Consider the following 25,115-nt stretch of genomic DNA (forward strand, 5'->3'; position numbering starts at 1 on the left):
GATGATATTAGAGGTGACTTAGTTTTTAAAAGCTATTTGATTTCGATAATTATGCCTTTCTCAAAAAGGTTATTATGAGCATACTACATAATTATAAAACAATGCTGCGTAAATATCAAAATAAATCATATGGAACAAAAGCAATATAAAACTAACAAACCAATAACAAAGCATTTTTTGAAAAAGAATGGTATCGCAAGGGAATACAGTCTATCGTACATTTGTACGATTACAAGAAAACATCATTTCTTTACTAAAACAATTTAATAAGAATTTACAATATTTTTACAAGTGATTTTCTAAAATACCATGCATATGGAATACAATATAGAAACAATACAATACGGCAGTATATTTGTGTTATATGTTTTGGTCTTTGATCTAGATCTTCGTTGATGCATTGTCGTACACAGGATCTTCTACAGCAGGTGTCTGTGTTGAGTGAAACTCAATGTCAGCATACTCCGTCCGCGTATCGTTTCTCCTTGACGGAACTCTAGCGTGAGCTTCCTGTAGGTAATTGATGTCTAACTCGGCGTACGTTAGACTGTCATCATTATGTGGTTGCTGGAATTTTTAACATTGTACCAAGTAAACAAATGATATGATTAGTAAGTATAAGTATAACCGGGTACGGATCTCGTTGAAAGAGTATCCTTGTATGTTTAAACTTGCATGGCATCATATTTTGTAGTTTATCATAATAACCTTTGAAGATATTAATGCCCGTCACCTTATGATGTTACTGTTTGCAATTTTGGTAGTTTTCATAACGGTGAAACTCAAAGGCCTGCACGTCTTACTTCCTCTGGTTAAGCTACTTTGAAGTGTTAGTGTGACATTAGCATCACAGTAATTATCTCTAAAGATACCTCGAAAAGTTCAATGAGTTACCTGTGTTTCAATCCTCTGTGTGCCAGGCTGCCTCTGTACGACTGCATACCGGACACCTTCCGTTGATATGTGTATCACGTCATTTTCCGACGAGGTGTCTTAAAGGCATCATTGATTGTTATTATTTATAAAGGTCCATTTGGAGAGATATAGGTAATGCTACCAGTATAAAGAGACAAAGCACCAATAATGAATAACTGAATATGTTTCCCAATGATTGTATTTCAAAGTGTAAGTGGCTTTTGATAACTTATTGCAAATCAATCAATCAATTTGTTTCAAACCCAGAATGTGCCAGGATACAAATTATATGTAAAGCGTAAGATTTTATAAAGATGTTCACTTTATTTATTCAATTATTTTAGTGATATAAAATCAGCACCGACTTTTGATTTGTATATGCTTATTTAATTTATTAAAAGGTTTCATGATTATTATATTTATTTTATTCCCGAAATCGATAGTAAAGTTTCATACGGGATATAGAGATACTAGTATTACACTTGTTTAAACAAAAACAAATAAAAAGATCCACCTGTGTACATGATGGGATTTTCAAAGGGCAAGAAAAGAACCAACGCAAATACGTATTAGTAATCTCATTAAAAACAAACTTACCGCTGTGATTTTCAACACTGAAAAAGAACGCAACAATTATTTCATTACTTTTTATTCGTTCTTACGCTTACTTGTAAGACATATATCAACACAAATATCGTTAGACGAAGTTATGTTTTAGCGGAAGAACTGTACTTAATAAATGTCATAATATATCATCAATTTAAGCATATCTATCTGCGCAACACATATCTGAAGTTCTCCATCAAAAAATCAAAGATATAATTAATACATACATTTCAACGGTGTTGATTGCGTTGACCTTTAGCCGTTTAAGAAATATATATCCTGAAACAGATATTCGTAGATTTTAAACAAATATTCTACATTTTTTCCAAATAGTTTTGTTTGAAGTGTCTATGTATATAGTTTTTGTGATAATTGTACAATTTGAAAAGATGTATAAAACTGCATGTTTATAATAAATATTTTTCGCACAAACATTTATATTCCCTTGTTGGCTCTTGTATTTTCATAAATCAGTCTTAAAACCTACCGTCAAATATTGTACTGTTAAACGGACTGTTGTATTTATTCTAAATTAAACAATACAATTTGAATAAAGAGTTTGTTCACGCCAGTTAATCTTCTTAAAACTGCACTTTCTGACTTATTTGCAGAAAATAACGTTTCACTACATTGGAAAAAATCCTTACTTCCAATTGCAAACACGATGCAGAGTCCACAGAAAACACCTGTTCCAATTAGAAGATTCGTGACAGGATTTCGAAATATTGAAGAAAACGTCTGAACGTCATTGTCCTGGCATTTCTTTCCTGCAGTATTATATTTCATATCATAAATATAAATCGAAGACATTAAAAAATATTATTATAATGTAATCAATAAACAACTGATATTTACAAACCCTTTGAGCTTAAAACGACCAAGGAAATTCTCAGATGCTCATCACGTTTCAGAAAATAGATCCTGTGGAAAAGGGTACATGGACATAGAGGTCTCGGTTTGAACGATATTTGACATTTAAATAAAATCGAGTACGTACCTGAAAAAAATATTTTATAGTCTTTATTTAAATTCGATGGGAAATGGTCACATTTTGTTGCGCATGATATTGTTCCCTCAGCCATGTCCTCAGTGACAGTGTACAGCACGTTGGATACAGAACGGTAACTCCCATTTCCACCATTCGTCCAGTTGTTGCTTTGAACGATTGTTATATTATCGTTGTCGCTTGACCATTCAATTCTGCAAGGCGGATTTGATTCATTCGTTTCACAAGAAATGTTTAAGAAACATACAGAAACATTTTTGCTATACTCGTGTATTTTGTTTGCAGTTATGGAAAGGTCTAACGGCGGAACTGAAAACAGAACATGACAAGCTCAAACATTCAGTAAATAACAATTAAAATTAAAAATTAAAACTACATCGTTTTCTTTTCAACACACACGCACGAGCACACACACGCACACACACACACACACACACGCGCGCACGCGCACGCGCACGCGCGCACACACACACACACTCCAATAATACAAACATTTACCATGGCAAGTGAAGTTATATTAAATGTGTTATTTCTTATCACATTTTTCCTTGTTTAACTTTTACCAATTCACGTTTTTTTAGCAGAATTATTTTAAGTTAAACTTACATTTCATATTGATATTTGTGCATGTTGACACAGCTTTTAAACCAAGATAATCTCTGCTTTGCCTCATGCAACACATTTCATTTCCATTCCACGATTTGTTAATCTTTTTCGCCTTTGCTCGACTTGTAAAAGTATTAGAAGATGTATTAAAAGAATCAGTTTGTTGAACATCAGCTAGCAATACTGCGCCAACGTGCATTTCTATTGCCGGAGCTGGGATAGCATCGCGCACTTCACATACTGCTGTCGAGCTCTCTCCAACGAGAAATTCAGGAACTGCTAGCACGGGCGGGCTTCCTTTTTCTGGAATTGAAAGACAATGATATAAGAGCATTCAATATTATACAAAATGTAAACATTTTGACCTTCATGACCTCCACAAAATGATACATCATAACTTATTTATATGGGTCTCCTATTTGCTTACCCACGTTACATAGAATTCCGTGCACTTCGTAAGGTGTTTCAAGGGCTGCATTTGAAACTTGGCACGTCACATTTCGTCTCGACAGTCCAGCCATTTGTTGATGAACGTTACTAAATATGTACAACCCTTTGTTTCCTTTGCTTTCAGTAAGAACAAATGAATCATGGCCAATTAAAAGTGCGACGTGTACGGGTTCGGTTCCATTTTCAGTTTTGCAATACACGTCAGAGCCATTATAAACATAAATGCATCCTGTTGTGTTAAAGTCAGGGGGCATTGGGCCGAGTATTGGGTAACTTGGTCGTTCTGAAAGAAGAACAAAACTCACAGTTGGTTTACATTGCTGCTTATGCACTTATACGGCTTGTTGTTATATTCAATACAATCGTAAAAATGCACATCAATTTAATCATAAAATAATTTAAAAAATAGAGATGGCACAGAGTAGTAAAATCGGTACTCGAGTACTCGGACAATCTTCCGATCGAGTACTCGGGTACTCGATTACTCGGATAACTTGAATTGGTATTCGGGAAAGACAAGTTCGTGTACACATGTATCTTTCATGAAAATAATAATAATAATATAAGTTTGTTTAGTTATTTACGCTACGAAATAGTATTGACAATAACAGTTTTTCATACTGAAATATTGTTGTTTACCTCATTAATATTCATAATTCCTGAATGAAGATATCCACCAATCAATTGTCATTGCAAAAATACGCCCATTCAGGAATCATTGTATGTAACGGTCGTTACTAATTCGCTCGTCAAAGTCCATAGTTTGTTGAACACTATCTAATTGGTAAACAATACAGTTCTGTAGGACATGTTCCGCTATCAAAACTTCGTTAATTGACATCAGTCTTATTTGCAAATTAGGGCCCTTTGTTTGTCTTACAACAACTGTCAATTAATTTATTAGGGTCATTTTCGTACACAACGGGGATTAGAGGGACCGTAAATTTTCTCCTCGGAAACGAGCCAGATCTGATACTAAAGTCTGTAAATCGTGTATTTGGTGAATTTTATAAAAAAAAATATTTTTTTGAGTATCCGAGTAGTGATTTGGTACTCAGGCACTCGGATGATTAATCGAGTACTCGACTACTCGGGTACTCGTTGCCATCCCTAATAAATAATAAAAGTCACACTATGCAGTGAAGTACAATAAAGGTACCTTGAATATAAAGTTGCACTGATTCCATGACATATACCGAATTGCATTCTAAAATATACGTTCCTTCATCTTCTTCATCGAAGTTGAATACCGTTAATTTGTAAAAATATTCAGAAACTTTATGTTCTTCGTAAGAACCGTTTTGTAATTGTATCACTTGGTTATTTCTCTTCCATGTTGGTCTAGCAATTGTTTGTTGCTGTATATAATAGTCAGACGGAAAAAATCCCAGTTTGACGTTCGCGCCGCGAACAACCGGGCTTAAAAGCACGAGGGCTCCACAGTGTCCAACAATGTCTGTAAATTATATAAACTGATTTCTTAGACTTAATCAACTAATGTGTTTTTTTTTTTTCATTTTAAGCTTGTGACCATTTAAGAATCACTTTCATAAACTTCCCCAAAAACTTGAAAATATTTGGTATATAGGAATACGGACCCTGAAACAAATAGTACTAGAACAGAACTACATCGACAAGCCCAGTGCCAACAACCCTATCTTAATTGCGTACGGGTCCTTTCAAACACCATGGCCTCTCGCTAATACATTTCTGTTTAGGTCACCATTTGATCTAGCTGTTAAGTAGTCAAAAATGTCATAGCATTTATTTTCATATAGCCCCACTATGGTTACCGGGAGGTGTCAATTCTACATTCTGAGGATAGCTGGAACAGTCAATCGCTTAAGTAACTGTTTTGAACGTCTCAATGAGTGGACTACTATTAAGGTCCAGTCATTTGGTAATATCATACTGTGCTTGATATTATCGAAGATCAAGATATTTCGACCTTGTGTTCAAACAATCAGTCAAAAGAACTTGGCTTAGAATAATTATACATCACGGACTATTTTGATTCACAATTGGTGGCTATAACCAGTAAGATTCTTTAAGAAGAATTATTTGATGTTGACACATTATGTCATTAAACTTTCAGGTGAATTTTTAAAAAAGCGTTTTAATTTCAAAAGGAAGTTTTATTTTAAATTGGAAGTACCTAAGGCTGATATTGGCCTTTATTAAGCAATTCAAGGGATTATAGAAAGATTCTAGAAAGTTGGTTAATATCTGAGAGTATGTAAATGGGTTTTAATTTGATGGTCTATGAACCGAGTCTAAGGTAGTCTGCTACTGGTTAAGATCTCTACTTTAGTCGCAATTAGAATACAAAAACACTTGACCACAAAAAATAAATATTAAGTAACAATTTAGCTTGTATTATCGGACGTTGCTGTTATATGAAAAACGGTTTAACGGTTAAGTACATCACAGGACATTAATTGGTGCAAGCGTGTTAAATCTTTAATGAATAAAACAAATGATGACAACAAACAGTAATTAAAACAATCAAAAGACAACCGAATCAATACAATTTGTTGTTAAAGCCTTAAAATAGTATTCGATATTTACCTTTCATATCCAAGGATACCACCTGTGTTGTTATCGTTGTGTTTGTTATACATCCGGCGTAAATGTCAGATTTGTTGTACTCCAATGAAGCATTCCATTTCAAAAAGAACGATCCATTTTCCGAATATCTTTTAACATTTGGCCCATTCATTGTTTGGAGGGTTATGTTACCATCCCTTATGCATGTCCATTCTACGTCACAACCCCAATGAAAGAACGGTGTCGCTTTAAGTGTCACCTCCCGGTTCACAAAAGCTGGTCCTACCACTGATATCGTTCCATACGGGTTCAACGCTTCGCTACCGTAGCAAACATGAGCTGAAATAGAGATTTCAAACAAATCACAAGTAGTAGTAGTAGTAGTAGTAGTAGTAGTAGTAGTAGTAGTAGTAGTAGTAGTAGTAGTAGTAGTAGTAGTAGTAGTAGTAGTAGTAGTAGAAGTAGTAGTAGTAGTAGTAGTAGTAGTAGTAGTAGTAGTAGTAGTAGTAGTTTTAGTAGTAGTAGTAGTAGTAGTAGTAGTAGTAGTAGTAGTAGTAGTAGTAGTAGTAGTAGTAGTAGTAGTAGTAGTAGGAGTAGTAGTAATGGTAGTAGTAGTGGTAGTAGTAGTACTAATTATATTGAAATTAACACGATTTATCCAACATACCAAAAAGGAATACGGCAAGTTGCGCACATATTAGCATCCAATGTCGTGGCATATCTCCAAGAAATGATGTATTAATGAATGTGACTGTTGTTGCTCGATCGTACTAAATGCAAATGTGTTACATTTATTACTTATTATTTTCAGAAAATTCAAAAAGACCTTCCCTAAAATTTCTACATGGGAAAATAAATGCTGATCGCTCTTTCTGTTAACAATTGCTGAACTGGCGAACCGGAAAGGTTTTAGTTATACTTGACAATGAAATGGAAAGATAGATCGTGTATATATATGAAAGAAGCTTTCAACCGCAGGCGGACGCTATATTCTTCATCTCAAAAAGGAAATAAAATGGGTCTAACGCCGTGGATTCATTTAATTCAATATATCCTCCGCATGGGAGATTAGAACACAATGTAATATATATGAGCATGTTTAAATATTTCAATAGGAAAAGTTATTTCATGCATGAAGTAGCATGAGAGTAATACATACATGTATACAATGGGTTCAAGTCAGACACAATATTTAAGACAAACTAACAGCAATTGTATGATCATACAATATAGACATAAACATCTTAAGCAATTGTATGCACAAATGCCACTGTTTCAGTATTATTTAAACACTATCGAAAGTATTGTATACATTGAACGCATCTTGTACATAACGAAATCTGAGCTTGCATAACAGCAATTGATTATAGTCTTCATTTTGTATGTACTTGCTCCCTAAAACAAAATCTCTGAAAACTGTCGAATCTTTTTTAGCTAAGTCGGATCCGACATGTTGACTAAATACCATGTTTATATAACAATTAAAACTATCGCGTACAGCTGCTGTACACGGACAAGCAAACACGATATGTTCGGTTTTGTTAAAGAACATGCGTTTGCAAATTAAGCAGACGGGGTGCAGTGCAGTGTCTAGCCACAAGTTAGCAATAAAGTGCGCACATTTTAAGTCCGAGCGATTATTTGCGGACTGCCACATAACACATGGCTCAATTTGTTTATGGAGATTTTTGAATAGTGAAAAATCCCTGTCTCTAATAAGTCTTTCGCGCCATAAAGTAAGTTCTGTCTGTTTCACGGTTTTATGAATAGAGCTTTTTCAGCTCGACTTAGAACGCGCTACATTATGCAATATGAAATCGTTAAGGCTATCTTGTAAGCGGTATTTGTTTACCAAAGCGCATATGTCAGGTAAAAAGCCAAGCATTGGATTACTTGTTCGGCGATTAAGAAATGCTATATATTTCCTTATAAAAAGTTGTCGCGTTAAACTATCGGAAGGCAGCGTTATTATCTTTTGCAGAAAATATAATTTGCAAATCTCGACTAAGCTTATAAGACGATATAGTCCCATCTTTGACTCACACATGTCGGAACGTGTGTATTTATTAAAGCCTTGAATCATTTTAACAACATAATGTTGAATCCTATTGATAATATCGAGATCCGATGACTTAAGGTTATTCCAACATTCGCTTCCATACAAAATAGTTGGAATAATGACTTTTTTATATATGCTAGTGGCAGTTAATGAACTAAGACCTTTGCCATGTAGTCCATAACTTTTCATAGCATGGAATGAGTTTTTGCCCTTTTGGCACCGTTCTTCAATACGTGTTGTAGACCGCATCCAATACTTAGAGTTAACTAATATCCCTAAATGAGTAGACGATTCTACGTAATTAAGCGATTATCCGGCAAATGTTACTATTAGTGGAACTGACAAGCGTTTTGTGGAGAACGACAAGCAACAAGATTTTGTAGTATTGATTTCAAATTTGGGAAGAACTGCATAGTCTTGTACGATATCAAGCATATGCTGAAGACCAGAGGGCGTTAAAGCAACGAGTGTAATGTCATCTGCGAGGGAAGGATTCCCTGCAGCAATTGTACCAACTTTGGCGCCATATCCGGATGTTTCTAATCGATTCAGCAGATCGTTAATGTGCACTAAATAATAAAAGCCTGATAATACGCCACCTTGGTTTACAGATCTAATTACATTTATAGAGTCAGACGTTGAACCAGACCACCTCACGTATGTTGTAAGGTTTTGGTAACCATTAAGTATAGGGTTTCCCATAGCTTCCCTTGAATGCCAAGATCGTGCAATTTCAAAAATAGGGAGTCGTGCCAGACAACATCAAAGGCGCCTTTCATATCTAACTGAGCTACATATACACTACTTCCACTATCGAGATTATGTGTAATTACTTCCTGTAGATTAAAGGCTGCAGTTATATAACTCAGTCCTTTTTGAAATCCTTGTTAATGTTTATTCGGAAATTTGGAAAATGACATTTTATTAAATCTATTTACGATGACACGCTCGAATATTTTGCAAAACGTAGAAATAAGTGAAATCGGCCTGTAGCTACTAGGGCTTGACAGTGGCTTGCCATTTCCTTTATAAATACGGATGATGTAACTACGTTTCCATAACGCTGGATATTCTTCGTAGCGTACTATATCATTAAACAGAACCTTAAGGGCAATAATAACTGGTTGCCCACCGTGTTCATTTAAAACCGGGCGCTTTTTACGTTTTAATCTTTTAATCGCGATCCTAATTTCATGCTCTGAGATTTCTTTAGATATAGTGTTATCTGGTAAAGATTCGCGAATCTTTTTATTAATTCTGTTTTAAACTTCAAGCAAAAAATTCTGAAAGCGGCACATTATAGCTAACATCAAATACGGATCGGTAAAAACTAGCAAAATCATCCTTTATCATCTCACCCTCGTACTTTATGCCATCAACCTCAAGTTTTGAAACACTGTTAGGGTTTTTAATTTTTAACTTTCTAAGAAGGCGCCAGCATAACTTGTCATCTGTTCCTGCCGCGTTATCGATTTTATCGAAAACATTATGCACATATGTTTCGGCGAGCCTCCGCTGTGTAGCTCTAAAAAGGGATTTTGCTCGCTTAAATCTTTTAAATGAATCATCGCTTGGATATCGCGGACGACCATTCGCATCCATTGTAATCGTTCGTGTTTTGCAGTTAGATATAATTGTTTTATTTCATCATTCCAGTAAGTCTTTGGTTTGTGTATCGGTCTGTGTGTTGGTAGATATTTGCCACACGTTGATACTAGTACTGATACAATGGTCTCATTTAATGTATTAACGTCTGGGAGTATAGATAACTCCTCGTTTATAAACGCTTTATCTAACATTTTTTGATACATGCAAATGTCGTCAGGGGTAAGTCTATCCCAAGCGACATGAGTTTGCCTTACATTTGTATCGTTAACGGCATTTCGACTTTGAGTATCTGCCGTAAGGGTCATGACTAATGGCAAGTGATCAGACGTAAGTATTTTACTTTCGTCAATGATTTCAAACGATGTGACACGTATATATAAATTGGAGGATACCATCATATGATCTATCATTGTTCGGTTAGTTACGTAGCTATAGTCGTGAAAGTTGCTATATGGGCGAAGGTTAACAGGTTTAAGGTAATAGCTTTTTACGATTCTTGTTATTGCCACAGATTTTGGACTATAGTCGTATAATTTAGCATTACAAACACCAGCAACTATTACATGGCCCTGGGTACAGTAAAATGAAATAAGCGCTTCTAATTCGCCAATAACTTCACAATAAAATGTTCTGTCGTTTTCAGGCGGTAAATATACACCAAAAATGTACGTTGGTATATCTAGAACATTGCATACCTCGATACCAATTACCCTGTTATTTAGGCACGCATGCACTTGCGAGATATTAACAAGCAGTCTCTTACGAAACATGAAAGCGATACCAGCTCTCCCGCAGGATACTTCATTAGTTTCGCAAGATGTATCATTATGTTCCATAGTTAGATAACTTAAATCAGCATGAATACTGTCTAAGAACAGCTTGTTACCAGGCTTTAGCTTGTGCTCAGATATTTTACCGATGTCAACATTGTGCTCGTCAAGCATGCATGAGAGCGAGAAAGCTGACGACATTATACCGTGGACGTTCCATGAGAAAATATAAGGCTGTGTAGGAGCCATAAGCAAAGCTAAGTAGAGACATAGAATACTTAGAAGTGAAGTTTTTGTTTTATAATCCATGTTTGATTAGTAACGATCGTCGTGCCTGTCGTGTTCGTGGCGATATATATCGGTATTCATTATCACCATAGTCATCGTACCTCTCGTCACGACTGTCGTGATTGTAATTGTATCGAGTCATGCCTTTTGACTAGGATGCTTCAAAATTGTATGAGCGTTGCTTAACACGCCTATTAGTTCTAAGTTGTGCATTATTCTTAATCCTAGATTGTCTTTCTGTCTCCCAATCTGATCTGGTCTTCCAACGTCTAAACACCATGTCAGGTGGCCAAAAAGCATCGTTTTCTACGTCTTCAGAACTATCCGAAGGCAAATTAAACATTATAGATACTGATTCGCTGCCATAATACATTCTAATGTTTGTCAATTGAAGCTTTTTTGATTTTATGAAATCAACAACATCTCCGTATGTAACTGAGGAGTCGATATTGCCCAAATAGTAGGCTATTTTACGGCGCTTACATGTTCGTGTTCTTATGAGGAAAATAAAGATTATTGTATGGTATACCACTACTCAATGCTCGCTCCTTTCTTATAAGTCGATATCAAGGTATCTGATGTACATAAACGCATGCCGCTTCCTCCAGTCACTGATAATATTACTTTTACTAAAATTGTGGACATGTTAAAAAGAAAAACTATTATTGCCTTGGTTTTGTCTACATTTATTTCGTTTGCACTACTGTTCGTCCATCTGTTCTCTTTCGAAAAGCTACAGCATTTAGTACACATGGTTATTGAGAGATTTATTGAGAGGCAGTCAACTTTTGTTAGTCCATTTAAAAACTAAACTGCTGTTTTGGGGTAGATAAACTTCGAATCGCTACTTTTCGAGTTAATCGCTGGTTAAGAGAAGTCAACTTGCATTAGACGTCATTACAGTGTATTTGCGCGGAATCAAGCACATTAAGCCATTTCACAAAATAAATTGCATGTTGGGAAAAGTCACTGGTCAGTAGTTATGTTATGTTCCGACAAAAGACATCACAGTGCAAACCAAACCTGAAATGCAACTATTTTTTGCGCAAATATTTAGACAAACCCTCACTTTAATAATTAAACAGGGTCCGAAAGGAGTACATTGTTACTACTATATACAATTATCTTTAGTTTGCCGATATATATTGTAAAATGCCGTGGTTTATCAAATCATTTTACTTGAAGGGACCATTGTACTGTTAATTAACAATTAATCTGAATAAAGCCAGTATGGCCGACGCGTATTCTAGTTTATCTAATTTTCACATATAAATTAGAGTTTTTAATGCTAATTGTGTAACAAGTAAAGCAAGAAAGAAAACAAATCAGTCACGATAAAGATGCAACAATAAGTATCAGTCGTGTACATGTTCTAAATCTGGTATGTTTGAACACTTTATCTGATACAAATGATAGTGTATGATAACATTCATTATCTTAAAATGAGACAACGTTTTTTTACAATGTATACGCAAAATAGCCACTGCATCAATACAACGGAGTTATGTCCATGCATTGAGTTATGTGCTTTTGAACAATCGCTATCGAATATACTTGTTTTAATTAAGTGTCTATACTTTGAGAAATAACTTTGTTGTGCCTTTAGCTTCTTGAATTTGATTTCGGTGGATTTTATTAAGATGAAAATCGCAGATTCTTGTCTTTCGTTTGTATGAAAATGCATTTTGTAATGCTCATCACTTATTCTACAACATTTCTTCATCGTGAAACAATGAACATGGATATATATATATGCAAATAATCAGTTTTAACAATAAAAAAGTTTATGTCTATTGTTAAATACCAGTGAGTCAATGGTACAAGGTTAGTTTGTGCTGAATATATGTTGAAGGAAAATTGCTGGGCTTACTATAGTGTAAATTGCATAATTTTGACGAAAATCTGACATTACGCGTTTGTTGATTATAAGACATGTATACATTGTTAACAGTCGTTTACTGTGTCGCTTTTTGGGCCTTAGTCACGGGTGACTATGATTGCATTTGTAACTACAACGTCGAGGCAACAATTCACTCTAGCCCAGCCGAGGGTCAACCGATTGGCTATATGTATGAGTTTGATTGTAAACCGCTTATCTCAATCGGAAAGCCCCCTGGGTGGGGCCTCGTCGCATTTGAACACAAGGTTTGTGAGTCTGTTTTGTGTTTTGTCAATCTTATAATTTCTAAAAGTCATTAGCAGACAAAAAACCCATCCAGGTATGGACCCCCGATTTGGCAGTAAGTGAACTTGATTTTTATTTTTTTTATCAACTCTGGGACGCCTCCAAGATGGGACACCGTTGCATTTTAACTCGATGTTCGTCCATCTCAGTGATCTGTTTGTTTAAACTTTATTTATTTTACAAGAATTGTAAAAAAAAAAATCAATTCATGCTAAATAACCATCGTTGGCACACTATTGCGCGAGAATGTGGTATTTTTGCTTGTGGGGACCAGAGTACACTTGTCCGGCGGAACAGCTCGTAAGCAGACAAATAATTTGGCTACCTTTAAGACTTTGACTGTTTACAATTCATGACAATTGTTAAGCATCAAACAACATATGTAAAAAGGGGCACCAGCTTATCCCATGTAAGGACTCGCACCTTGGCTACATGTATGAGCTTTTATTTAAAGAAGCTTATTAACACAGGAAAACCTACAATGTTGAGGTGTGCAAGCATTAGATTACATAATTCGTATTAAGCACTACATTTAGAAAGCAGTTAGTAATGGGCGAGAGGTTAATAATAATCGTTTAGCCGATTCTTAAAAGCTATTATATCTATATCTAGATTTGTAAAAATATTTGGTCATGATATTTTAGCTATTTTTGTTATTCTTTGCTGTCTAAAATATGTGTTTTTGCTGGTAATATTTTCATTTTATGAATACTGTCTTGACCATCATATTTTTATGTTTGTTTGCAATTCGTAACGTCAAATTCTAGGTTTGCTGAAAAAGATCTAATATATATATACTTGTGTTTGTTGAAACCGGAATTGATTTAAGTGGGAAAAATAGACATATGCATCCGTTTTGATCAAATTAGGAAAAATAGCATTTTTAATTACTAGATTTTTAACGTCCCTCATCATTACATTTAGGATAATTATTGCATGAAGGTAACTTCCATATGCATTTCAGCACAAAAATACAGTTAGTATAATTCCGAACCTTTCTCATTCCAAAAGAAAAAAAACTAAAACAAGCATAACACTCATCACATTTGGAACAGAACTTATCTCATATGATAAAAAATAAGGTATATGTTCCCGGATGTCACCATACATGTGCGAGTAGTAGAATTAGACGTTGCGAGACTTTTTTGATATACTGAGAACACTTATCATATAATTTTACCACAACCTGAATACCTGTTTCCGGATGTCCATAATATTCAGCGACCACAAATTTCTTCTTTTTTCTTTCCCCATCACTATCTAGTCTTTCTTCTACAATCCAGGTGATGCTATTCGTTAACTTTAAACATAAACGTTTTGTTGAAATACATTGAATGAATTCTATTTATACACGTGCGAAAATGCTCATATCATAACCTCTTCAATCTGACATCATAACCAAACCAACAGTACATAGCACAAAAACAATGTAAAATAGTTGTCTCATCCTGTTAAACTATTAAACAAATACTAACATTTCTTTTGAAATACATGTCGTTGTGACAAACGTCTCATTACATCATTTCAGGCAGGATATCTGGCCATCGATGCCAACATAGATGTACTTATGTGTCCAGGCAGTCCTTCAGATGGAGACGTAGTATGTGAGTGGACGATGTTTTTTAACAATAATAAATAAAAAATGATCTCGGCTTAGGTTTAACGGTTAAAACGAAGTTCTAACTTTAGTTCACAGAATAAAAATGATTTGTGACTTAGATAAAACAAATAAAAATGATTTCTGATTTGTATTGGACAAATTTCTGAATTCAAGATTTCGCGGATTAAGCGGATTTCTATCTTATATTTAAAAGACAAAAATTATTACAGTATTTGATATAACATATAACACTGATATCCGACTTCATTTTAACAGATGGATACTATTTCTGACTTAGTTTTATCATATGATATATATTTTTGACTAAAACAGAGTCCTTACTTATATTTGACGGATAAAACAGCGCCCTGACTTAGATTAAACGGATAAAACAGTGTCATGATTTAGATTTAACGGATAAAACAGTCCAATACAATTACATTTACTGACAGTGCCAAGGCGATACCTAACAAACCTTGATAAACATGTTTACGTTTAATCATTTGGCTACTGAACTTGTTTCTGTACTTTTTCACGTATTAACGGATAAGACAGAGTCAAGACTAAGATGTAACGGATAAAACAAATTATTTACTTAGATTTAACAGATAAAACGGATTTGAAAAATGAAATGTAATCAAAATATCGAAATAATGTTTTTAAGTATATAATTTTTGTAAAACCAGAACTGATGTAATAACTTCATTTACCATCATACCAGAGTTGCTCCCACATTGTCACATGACTGTCTTATGCTATCGTTGTTAGTTCAGTAAATTATCCTAAATCTCGGTTATCCGTGCTTTATGACTCGTCTTTTATTTGATAGATATATAGAGGCATAACTGCGAGTAAAATAGTTTCTTTCGGTGTGTTGGAGTGCTTTCGTATACATATATGAATAAAAAGGGTATATAATAACAGTGAATGAATCATTTGCATTCTTTCAGAAAAGCGCGCCAAATAATAATCCAACATAACGTCATTTTAAAAATTAAACCATTAATTCTATGCGCGCTGATGCTCGATTTAGGAGTGATTGCGAGCTTGAATTGCAAAACATTGAACAATATAATATTTTTTGTTTAATTGACAAATCGATATAAACCACTTGAAATCGTACTTTACCTTATAATTAATCGTTACTCCAAAAGAGAAAGACAGGACAAGACATTTTATATCATTTAATAAATAAATAATAATTTGCCGAGAATGGCCGCGACGCCAGAAATATATATATTATACAAGTAGGTCTTTAGACAGAAATAATAATACGTCGCGGCCAAATGCCCGTAATACATTCAACTAGGCATTTAATAATACATGAAAATTGCAAACTAACACAAACTACTATTGGTAATAATAAGTATAAGGGAGGGAGGGATGGGTTTTTTTAAGTCAAATACTTGACGTCCGGACGGGACGAAATTAAACTGAAAAATGACCAGTTCGGATTGACACCTAAGCGACTATGGGTGACTGCGCATAAAAGTAGTTCCCATAATTATAACATTTTAGGATAAAATGTGGTAAATTAATTGTTACTCCAAAAGAGAAAGACAAGACAAGACATTATATAACATTTAATAAATAAATAATAATTTGCCGAGAATGGCCGCGACGCCAGTAATATATATATTATACAAGTAGGTCTTTAGACAGATATAATAATACGTCGCAGCCAAATGGCCAAAAACAGCCAAATTAAAATTTATTTAACGCATTAGAAACTTTAGAAGCAGCCTGCATCAAGGAAGAATTAGAGATCCGTAAGTACCTTAAGTAACAGTCAGAGCTCCAGTTTCAAAAAAGCTTAACAATTTCTCCAGAGACTCAAACATTAAAATAAAATGTAGACCCTCCCCTACGAATAGAATGCAAAGAAAAGGTATCATTCGAAGAAATACCAGTACGACTGAGCAATTTCTTGAAACTTACATCTAAACAGTAGGAATCAATTGCAATAATGTCAGACCCTTTTTTAATACAAAAAGCGGGACAAGACGGGTTAACAGGTACCAAATTACACATATGAACAAACGCGCAAATAAACAAAGTTTGTTAGACAAGCATTTGTATACAGGAATTGTTATATGCTTATCACCAAATTGATTGGTCTCACCATATTTCAAAGTAATAACCAGTCCAAAATCACAAGTTTGTACATCTTGTCGACAAATATATCACACAGGGTCAAAATCAGATGAAGTAACAGGCGCGATACTCGATTTCCTAGCCATAGTATAGAAACAAAATAAAAACATGCACCATATAGTGGCATGAAAAGGATCAGCATGATTCATTACGTCAAATAATTTTAACAAAATAAAAGGCGTGATGGGTGCCGCCTGGCGTGGGGTATGAAATGAACGTTTAGAAATGCCTCGCATAGTAAGTCTATAAAGGGCGTCGAGGTTAGGAAAAACCATACCACAAAAATCATGATAGATCCTTACTCCATTGACGTAATTACGAATAGACTGTCCTGTTTTGAAGTGTCTGCTTAAAAACTAAACATACAAACATAAAGTATCTATTGAGACCGGCAAATGCACAAGATTGAAATATACACAGGATAGAAGAAAAACTTTTATCTGAGTTCGTAAATTTCTGTAAGTTCCTAGGGCAAACGCCGACTTCTGGGAGGCGCATAATTCGGATCGCAAGACACTTACGGGCTCATTATTATCTGTAATATAATAAAATAATTATTAAACTGAGCCCTAAAATTCTACATACAAATACTCTTATAAGGTACAATTTGATAACAAGGTTTAGTGTTGAAAACATGTTATACAGTTCGAATATGCACGGTATCAAACAATCTCATATCTAAGTCACACTGGCTACAGATATATCACCAGTCATTTTTAAACGTAAAGTAATGACCCGGAGCTGAAATTTCCTGTTGCTGAGACATGCCAGATTCGGCCAAAAAGAGTCGGCCATATGAGTCATCAAGCGCCCAGCGGGATAGCAGATCCGCCAGACGGTTATCCTCTGATATGAGATGGAACGCTCGAATTTCAAACTTCTTCGTACACGCAAGAAAGGCTATTTCTCTTATACAACACAACAGAAAATCATCCCTTGTTCTTCCAGAATTAATAACACAACACACAGCTTCGTTGTCACAGAAGATCGTGATCTTCTTGCCACTCCATCTTGAGCATCATGATTTAATACAAATTAACACCGCTAAACATTCGTAATGCACAATGGTCAACTTTTTATCCAAAATGAAAGCAGGAATAGTGCGGTGAAAGAACTCTTTTCCACATATACCACCTATTCCTCCAAGACAGGCGTCACAAGAAAAAACTACATCAGGTTGCGACCAAGCTTGTACTTTAATAGCAGAAACAACATTGTATTGACGTACGAAGTTAAACCACCACTTGACATCTTTTCTGAATTCATTATTCAATTTCACTTTGTACTCTGCTTTTTGTACACTTCTTAACACAATTAGAATTCTAGAAATAAAAATACGACTTGGCTTAACACACTTTCCTACGAATATGAGTTTTCCTACTAAAGATTGAATCTGTCGTTTAGATGCTCGTTTCTGGTCCAACCTAATAGGAAGAAGCTGCAAAATCTCCATCAAGCGGCAATCCGTAATCCTGAGTTGCAAAAGTGCAGCGTCCACCAAGACGCCAAGGAAAACCATACACGGGGACGGGGCGCACGCCTTCTTGAAGTTCTCCTCAACTCCAATTTTACGGAACGTGCGACTTATGACGTCAAAGGAAGCTGTAGCGCGATCCGGCGTCTCCCCACCTCCAAAGTCGTCAAGATAGTTGACAACGGAAAATGCAAAGTTATCATGTCAGTTACGCGCTGACAAATGTAAGCTGCAGAACGAAGTCTAAAAGGAAGACGGGTGTCAATATAATATTTCCCATTCCAACGAAATGCTAACAAATGCATATCTCCAGGATCAACCGGAATTTTGCGGTAGGCTCTTTTTAAATCCGTCTTAAACAATAATGCACCGTGTCCTTTCCGCAACAGAATGTCGATTAAGGAGTCCAACGATAGGGAAACAAAGTGAAGTCTGCTCACCAAGGTAAATGTCCTTAGAAATGCAATCATTAACGGATGTCTTGTTTGGCCAACTCAGGTCAACAATAACACGACGTGATTTTCATCCTTTTCAACAGTGTTCAAAGGTGAAACAGTCATATTTCAACACAGAGGATTGTCGTCGAATGGGCCAAGTAAGGCAACGTAGTCTAACTCTGTGTTTATAAATTCGTCAACATGAGACGGATAGTCAATAGCACCTTTGTGATTCCGTAGGTCAGAGACCGGAAGCTCCGATTTATCATAACCTACAGGAAAACCGTATTCCAAGAAATCACAAATGTCAATGTCGTCATAATTTGTCAGAACAGAACGTAAGTAATCAATATTCCACATGGAAGTTTCAGGAATCTTACAGTGTTTATAATTAGATTTCCCCGAACGAAATATACGGTCATGATCTGCTATAAAATTCCGAAAACTGTTCTTTATCATAGCAGATTCAGTCAAAGGGATACTCTTTGACGACTGTAGTCATTCATGGTGAGGGCACGATATGTCCGTTTCTGGGTGTTCCATGCAAGCTTTGTCTTTGATGTAACACGGCACAAATATGCTCCACAAGTCTATTTTCACTGCCGATTTTAACTGTATGTGGCGAGCTCTTTGAACATTCCCATTTTGAGCAAAACTCGTGCCGCTTATCCACCTTCTGTGCTTCAGGGCGTCATCGAGATCCCGATTTCTCAAGCAAAAGGTTTGAACTCTCAATATCCGAAAAGTTCGAGCTACAGTCCCTATTCCCTCGTTCAATTTCACACAGAACTTTTTCGTGTATGTTTAAAATACTTGTCCAATTATACATACTTGCAAAACACATCAAGGATCTCAGGTAAACAAGTCTGTATCTCACTTCACTGACCACCGAACCGGTAGACAAAAGATGGATTAAAATCGCACAGTAACCTGCTACAAACTAATCCATTGTCATGTCAGTGTATTCAATGTTTGTATTGTTGCATAATCGACCGGGAACAAATGAATGTGGCCACAATTGAGGAGAATTGATCAACAAGTCAGTAGCCTTCGAAACCTTTCCTGATTTAATTTTACTAGTTGACAAGGGGTGTGATAAGATACCTTCTGCATGATTGTTATCAAAGATGGCTGCAGGAAGCATCCGATCCACTTTCAGATTGACGTCAGACTTTCCGCGAAGAGCGGTCAAATTAACTGGCGATGTCTGTTGTTGAACGGGTCTGTCGTCGGCCGCAATCGTAAGCGAGCTGAGCTGACCTTTTTTAAATCAAATACTGGACGTCTGGACGGGACGAAATTAAACTGAACAATGACCAGATAAGATTAACACCTAAGCGACTATGGGTGACTGCGCATAAAAGTAGTTCCCATAATTATAACATTTTAGGCTAAAATGTGGTAAATAATTGCGTTGTTTCTTTTTATTTTTGTCAATTATAACCCATAGAAAGTTAAATTTATATTTCACTTCCACAGATACAACAAAACCGACAACTAGAACAACAACAAGAACAACAACAACACCAACACCACCAACAATAACAACAACAACATTTACAAATCAAACCGACGTAGAAACCACTCTTTCAAGCGTTCATAACACCGATTTCAGCATACTGATGTCCATTTTAACAAAGACAAAATCATTCACAGCCTCTTCCGTTCTCTCGAATAAAACCACTAGAAACACTTATATAACTGATTCAGGTTACAAATCCACCACAAATGCTCCAATACATGTACACACTGAAATCATTAATAATACAGTTAATCCACTGGTAGGAAATAGTTCAGTTTTTACGCAAACAAACAATTTGACCTCTACTACAAAAACAAAAGCTGTAACAACATCGCAAAACATTTCATTGAAGCCTGAACCAAGCAAAACAATGCAAACAGGTATATGGGAAAACATGACACCATCTTTAACAAATCAAAGTGCTGCCATGACCACCCAGACAGAACATCCAGTAAATCAAAGTAGTATTCCAACACATAGTACACCACAAACTCCAATCACTACTTCATTCAGCTTAATATCCAAATCACCAGCTTACAAAGATAACATAACTGTACCAGAATATTACTCGACACAAGTGTTATCAACACTAGGAGAAGTCACCACACCAAAATTATATTACCCATCAGTGAACACTAGTTTCGCAGAGGCCACAACAGTAGTGTCGGCAACAAAAAGAGAAATCACCACACCCAACTTACTGAATGCGTCAGTATCAAAAAGTTTAACAGATACTTCGAGGTTCACAATCACATCTACAAAACCGGCAGACATCATAACTTCTCCGATCATCAGCACGACAACAGGTTTTCTATTGAATTGTACTCAACATGCAAGCAACCAAATAACTTAGAATTTCTTTTTTAACACCTTACAAGGATTTTAAAATAAGAACAGCGATCATTTACTTAACATCATAATTAAAATTCGACAACAAGCTTCTTAAGTAGATTTACGCATCCACATCAGGCTACTGTATCATACGGAATCAGAAACCCCCAGAGTGTTTGGTAATGAAACGATATTTAGGAAATTGTGCTAAGGGCCTGTGCTCGCTGAATCTTAATTTAGAAGTTAAAGGGGGTTAAAATCCTAAATCACAAAAAAAATATCAAAGTAATATTTGACTGTATGGAAAGAAAACTATCTTTATTTCAATGTGACCGTGAGCATATGATGATATATTATCATCAGAATTTTCACTTGACAACTAGAAATGTTCAACTAAGGAATCTAACTATTATTTTTTATTATTAATTTTTACTATTTGTTCACAATAATTCACATTTCATTTTGCAAAAAAAAACAATGAGTCAAAACAGTAAGTACATACAACAATTTGCTGAATAATATCTTCAAATAATGTTGTTGTTTTTCAGATAGAATTGATCTTTGCCCATACAAGTTTCTATCTGAGGTACACGCAAATATTCAGAACAAAGTGTTTAGGCAGTACATGAGATATTGCTATGAACTGCGGCTAAAGACCGGAACTTGGCCCGATGGTAAGAACTGTATTCCCAAAAAATTAACGATATCCGTTGTCTTGAATACAAATGGCCATAGCTAATTACATAGTATCAATATTAACATAAATTGGTTTCACATAGCACAAAGGTGTCCTTAATTTTATGTATCATGTTCCAGCGTCAAAGGATTGTTCGGAGCGGGGAGGAATGTTGGTGGTTATAACAGATCCGCACGTGCAGTCACTCGTCCATGCCCTTGTTAATAACCTTCAGCCGCCCGCTGATATCTGGCTTGGTTTTTCCGATAGAGACGAAGAAGGTGTATGGCGATGGGTGGATGGTAACTATAAGTGGGGTGCTAGATGTAGTTTTATGAATGTAAGAGAGTACGTAGGGGCGGATTCATGATTTGACGTTAGAGCTTATACTTTGGGGCGTAACGTTTTCACTTGCGCTGCTCAATCAGAACCGAGAATTATTTCTAAAAAGGGTTAGCCGCAGGGTTTTGAGGTAGTCCCCTTATTTTTTTTAACAATTTTCATTTCCAAAATTATGCATATTGGCATGACCACACGTACATGTCATAGATGCAGTTGAGTTTTAAATCGTTTGATAACTTATTTTTTACACGTTCCTGTAGAATCGCTGTAATAATCTTTGAATAATTTACTATTCTCGTGCTGTCTTATATGTAATACTAAACTTGTACAAAATACACATTCTCAAGTACACATTATACAGGTAGAAGTGGTGTTTTGAAACTTTTCTATTGAAAGAACCGATTCATCATTCTAATATCCTCCGCAGTTATTTCCCTTTGGATATATAAGAGCACTAGAGATGTTTGTAAAACATCAATGTCCCTATCCCTCCAACCCCGATAGCAAATAATAAGTCATTTCGCACTTAATGTCTGCAGGATAATTTAAGGTCTTAATACACCTTTCCACTTAAACCTTTTTTTAACACAAACTACAGGCTGTTTCACGTACGCGGTGTGAATCTGTTTAAAACATGCTTTCTTCCCCAATTTGCAACGGCAAAAACGACAATGAACACCATAGAACGGTAAGCGAGATGGGTGGAATACGAGTGTTGGGGATAGGGGGAATACGAGTTTACTGTGGGGAACACGAGTCTACTGGCGGGGGGGGGGGTGCTAAAACTAGTTGATATACGCTTACACTTGTCCCAACATTTATAAAAAAATACAAAATAAAAATTGTAAGCCTCGGGCCAAGCATAACGTGCGGATAGCTATACTTGGTTTTCCAGGACACACTGTACATGGATATAAGGAATTGTGTATCCATGCTTCTGGGGTAGGTGGAAGCAGGTTAGATACCAGACTGTATTACTTTTTTAGTTTCCATATATTTACTAAACCACAAAATATAAGTTCAGGACTTAAATGTAAGCTACACCAAATTGGACCTACTGACTACATGATAAACTCTGCGTTACTTGATTAAAGCACTAGCAACTTAAAAAGCATATTTTCTTCCTTAACATTTTTCCGGTCAGCGAACTAGTCTAGTCTAAAATAAAAGACGTGTTGAATGGGATTCTTCTTCTTATCCCTAGAGTCTAAACAGTGATGTGCAAAAACAGGGTGGGGGTTGAAAATATTGAAACAGTATTTAGAGAAGTAATTTTTTGTTTGAAATAGATTATAAGTTTTTATATACATATTTTACCCTATAAGTGCAAAGATAGTTCGAAAAAACACAAGCTTTTAATGCATTTAAACACAGGATTTACATTTCCAATAAAACGAAACTTAACCGACACAGACAACAATTAAGCCCATCGTTAAACCTCGGCCACCTCTGACACGCTTCGAGATAGACCTCGTAAATACACTCGTAACAACTCGGCCATCTCCGATGTGTTCCGATTGTTGTAAAATTGAGAACCGCAGCCTTGCAGGTGCCCTCATGTATTTATATAGTTATGTTTGGACAATATGAAATGAAAAAGCACATAAAACTCATAATTATTAGGATTTTTATTTCGTGTGTGAATGGAACTAAAATAAAATATCATTATCTGGTAATGTTTCTTGTTTTTATGATATTTTATTGACACAATATGGTTAAACCCGGAATCCCGACCGGATTAAGTACCCACTTTTGGTGCAACTAAATATGTACGTGGAGGATTTGCCATACCAAGACTCGTAAAAGAAATCCGTCAACGTACATTATTGTGACTACCAACTAGTCACACTAGGTGTACTCACAAAGACTAGTTGGATTATGGACAATAGCACTGTTAGCTGGAGATGAAATCTTGAGCAATAGGTTGTATATAGAAGGTCTTAAACTAGACCTTAAAAGAGGCTTCTACATGTATGTACAGCACCGTCTTTCTTTCAGGTCAGCCAACTAGTTACACTAACTGGACACCCATAGATCCCGTATACAACGACATTAAGGATTGCGCCATCATGAGCCACGACTCCGGTAGTTGGATGCAGGCGGAGTGTAGTTTCTATATGCTACATACGGAACGTCTTTCATGGGTCTGCCAGTACGGTGCGTAGTGTGTGTATACAATTATAATTATATGGATACATGACCACGGTGGAGCGAACGCCCACGTTGATTTGTCAGTCAGTAGTTTTGTCGAACACTGGTTTTTACTTATATCCTTACCCTTCTCACACATCAGAAAACGTATCTCGGGCAATTCTAAACTGAGAAAAGCCAAGCATTCATTCAGGCTGCTGTTGATATATACACTTTTCCTCGAACCTATATGTCCTTCAGAACGGTAGCAAAGGACAACCAATTTGTTTTGTTCAGATTTTTTCTATCATAATATATGTGTACTTTCTTTTACAGGCATCTAGCGATGAGTGCAGTGTTGGCACCGTTCCAGAACATCAAATACGTGTACTATTTTATTGGAATCTAGTGATACATCAGAGTTGACACCGTTACTGACAGTTAAATATGTGTACTGTTTTCTTTGGCATCTAGTGCCGAATGACAAATTAGCCTTCACACCGTTATAGACCGTAAAATATATGTTTTGTTTCTTTTACAGCTATACATTAGCGTTGACACCAATCTAGAGTGGATAGCTATGTTAAAGGATTCAAGCTTTAAACTAAAAAAAATATCTTGCTGTTTCTGTGTGCATATGTCTGTGATAGAGCGTAATAAATGCATAGTAAACATGATTAAAGCAAGTTTCTGTAAGTCATGTACACACAATTATGAAGTATCTTTTATCTCGTTTTGATAGTACTCATTGTCCATTTGTACAATATACAAACAAAAGATGGGGTCATTCATTCACACAAATATGCAATCTGCAAGGGCGAGGACAATTACAAGACAGCGCAGGCTCGGAATTAGGCAGACCAACAACAATTATATTTGCATAAACATAAAGGTTAAATTTAATTGAGA

General features: G+C 35.7%; 2 protein-coding genes across 2 annotated transcripts; one reads left to right on the plus strand and one right to left on the minus strand.

Moving 5' to 3' along the window:
• Positions 1 to 381: 381 nt before the first annotated feature.
• Positions 382 to 4,945, minus strand: LOC128221790 (uncharacterized). The gene is made up of 9 exons (XM_052930391.1): positions 4,743 to 4,945; positions 3,561 to 3,866; positions 3,134 to 3,436; positions 2,519 to 2,836; positions 2,169 to 2,288; positions 1,749 to 1,800; positions 1,513 to 1,529; positions 895 to 992; positions 382 to 567 (listed from the first exon to the last, which is right to left on the minus strand). Exons 1-9 carry the CDS (start codon positions 4,768 to 4,770, stop codon positions 382 to 384), a joined length of 1,428 nt encoding a protein of 475 aa, XP_052786351.1. The 5' UTR covers positions 4,771 to 4,945.
• Positions 4,946 to 12,630: 7,685 nt separating this feature from the next.
• On the plus strand, positions 12,631 to 24,797 carry LOC128221033 (macrophage mannose receptor 1-like). Its single transcript, XM_052929436.1, has 6 exons — positions 12,631 to 13,000; positions 14,569 to 14,644; positions 21,607 to 21,732; positions 21,875 to 22,036; positions 24,075 to 24,233; positions 24,543 to 24,797. The coding sequence occupies exons 1-6, from the start codon at positions 12,788 to 12,790 to the stop codon at positions 24,548 to 24,550; spliced, it is 744 nt and encodes a 247-aa protein (XP_052785396.1). The 5' UTR covers positions 12,631 to 12,787; the 3' UTR covers positions 24,551 to 24,797.
• The last annotated feature ends 318 nt before the right edge of the window (positions 24,798 to 25,115 follow it).

Source organism: Mya arenaria, chromosome 16, assembly GCF_026914265.1.
Source record: "Mya arenaria isolate MELC-2E11 chromosome 16, ASM2691426v1".
Lineage (NCBI taxonomy): Eukaryota > Metazoa > Mollusca > Bivalvia > Myida > Myidae > Mya > Mya arenaria.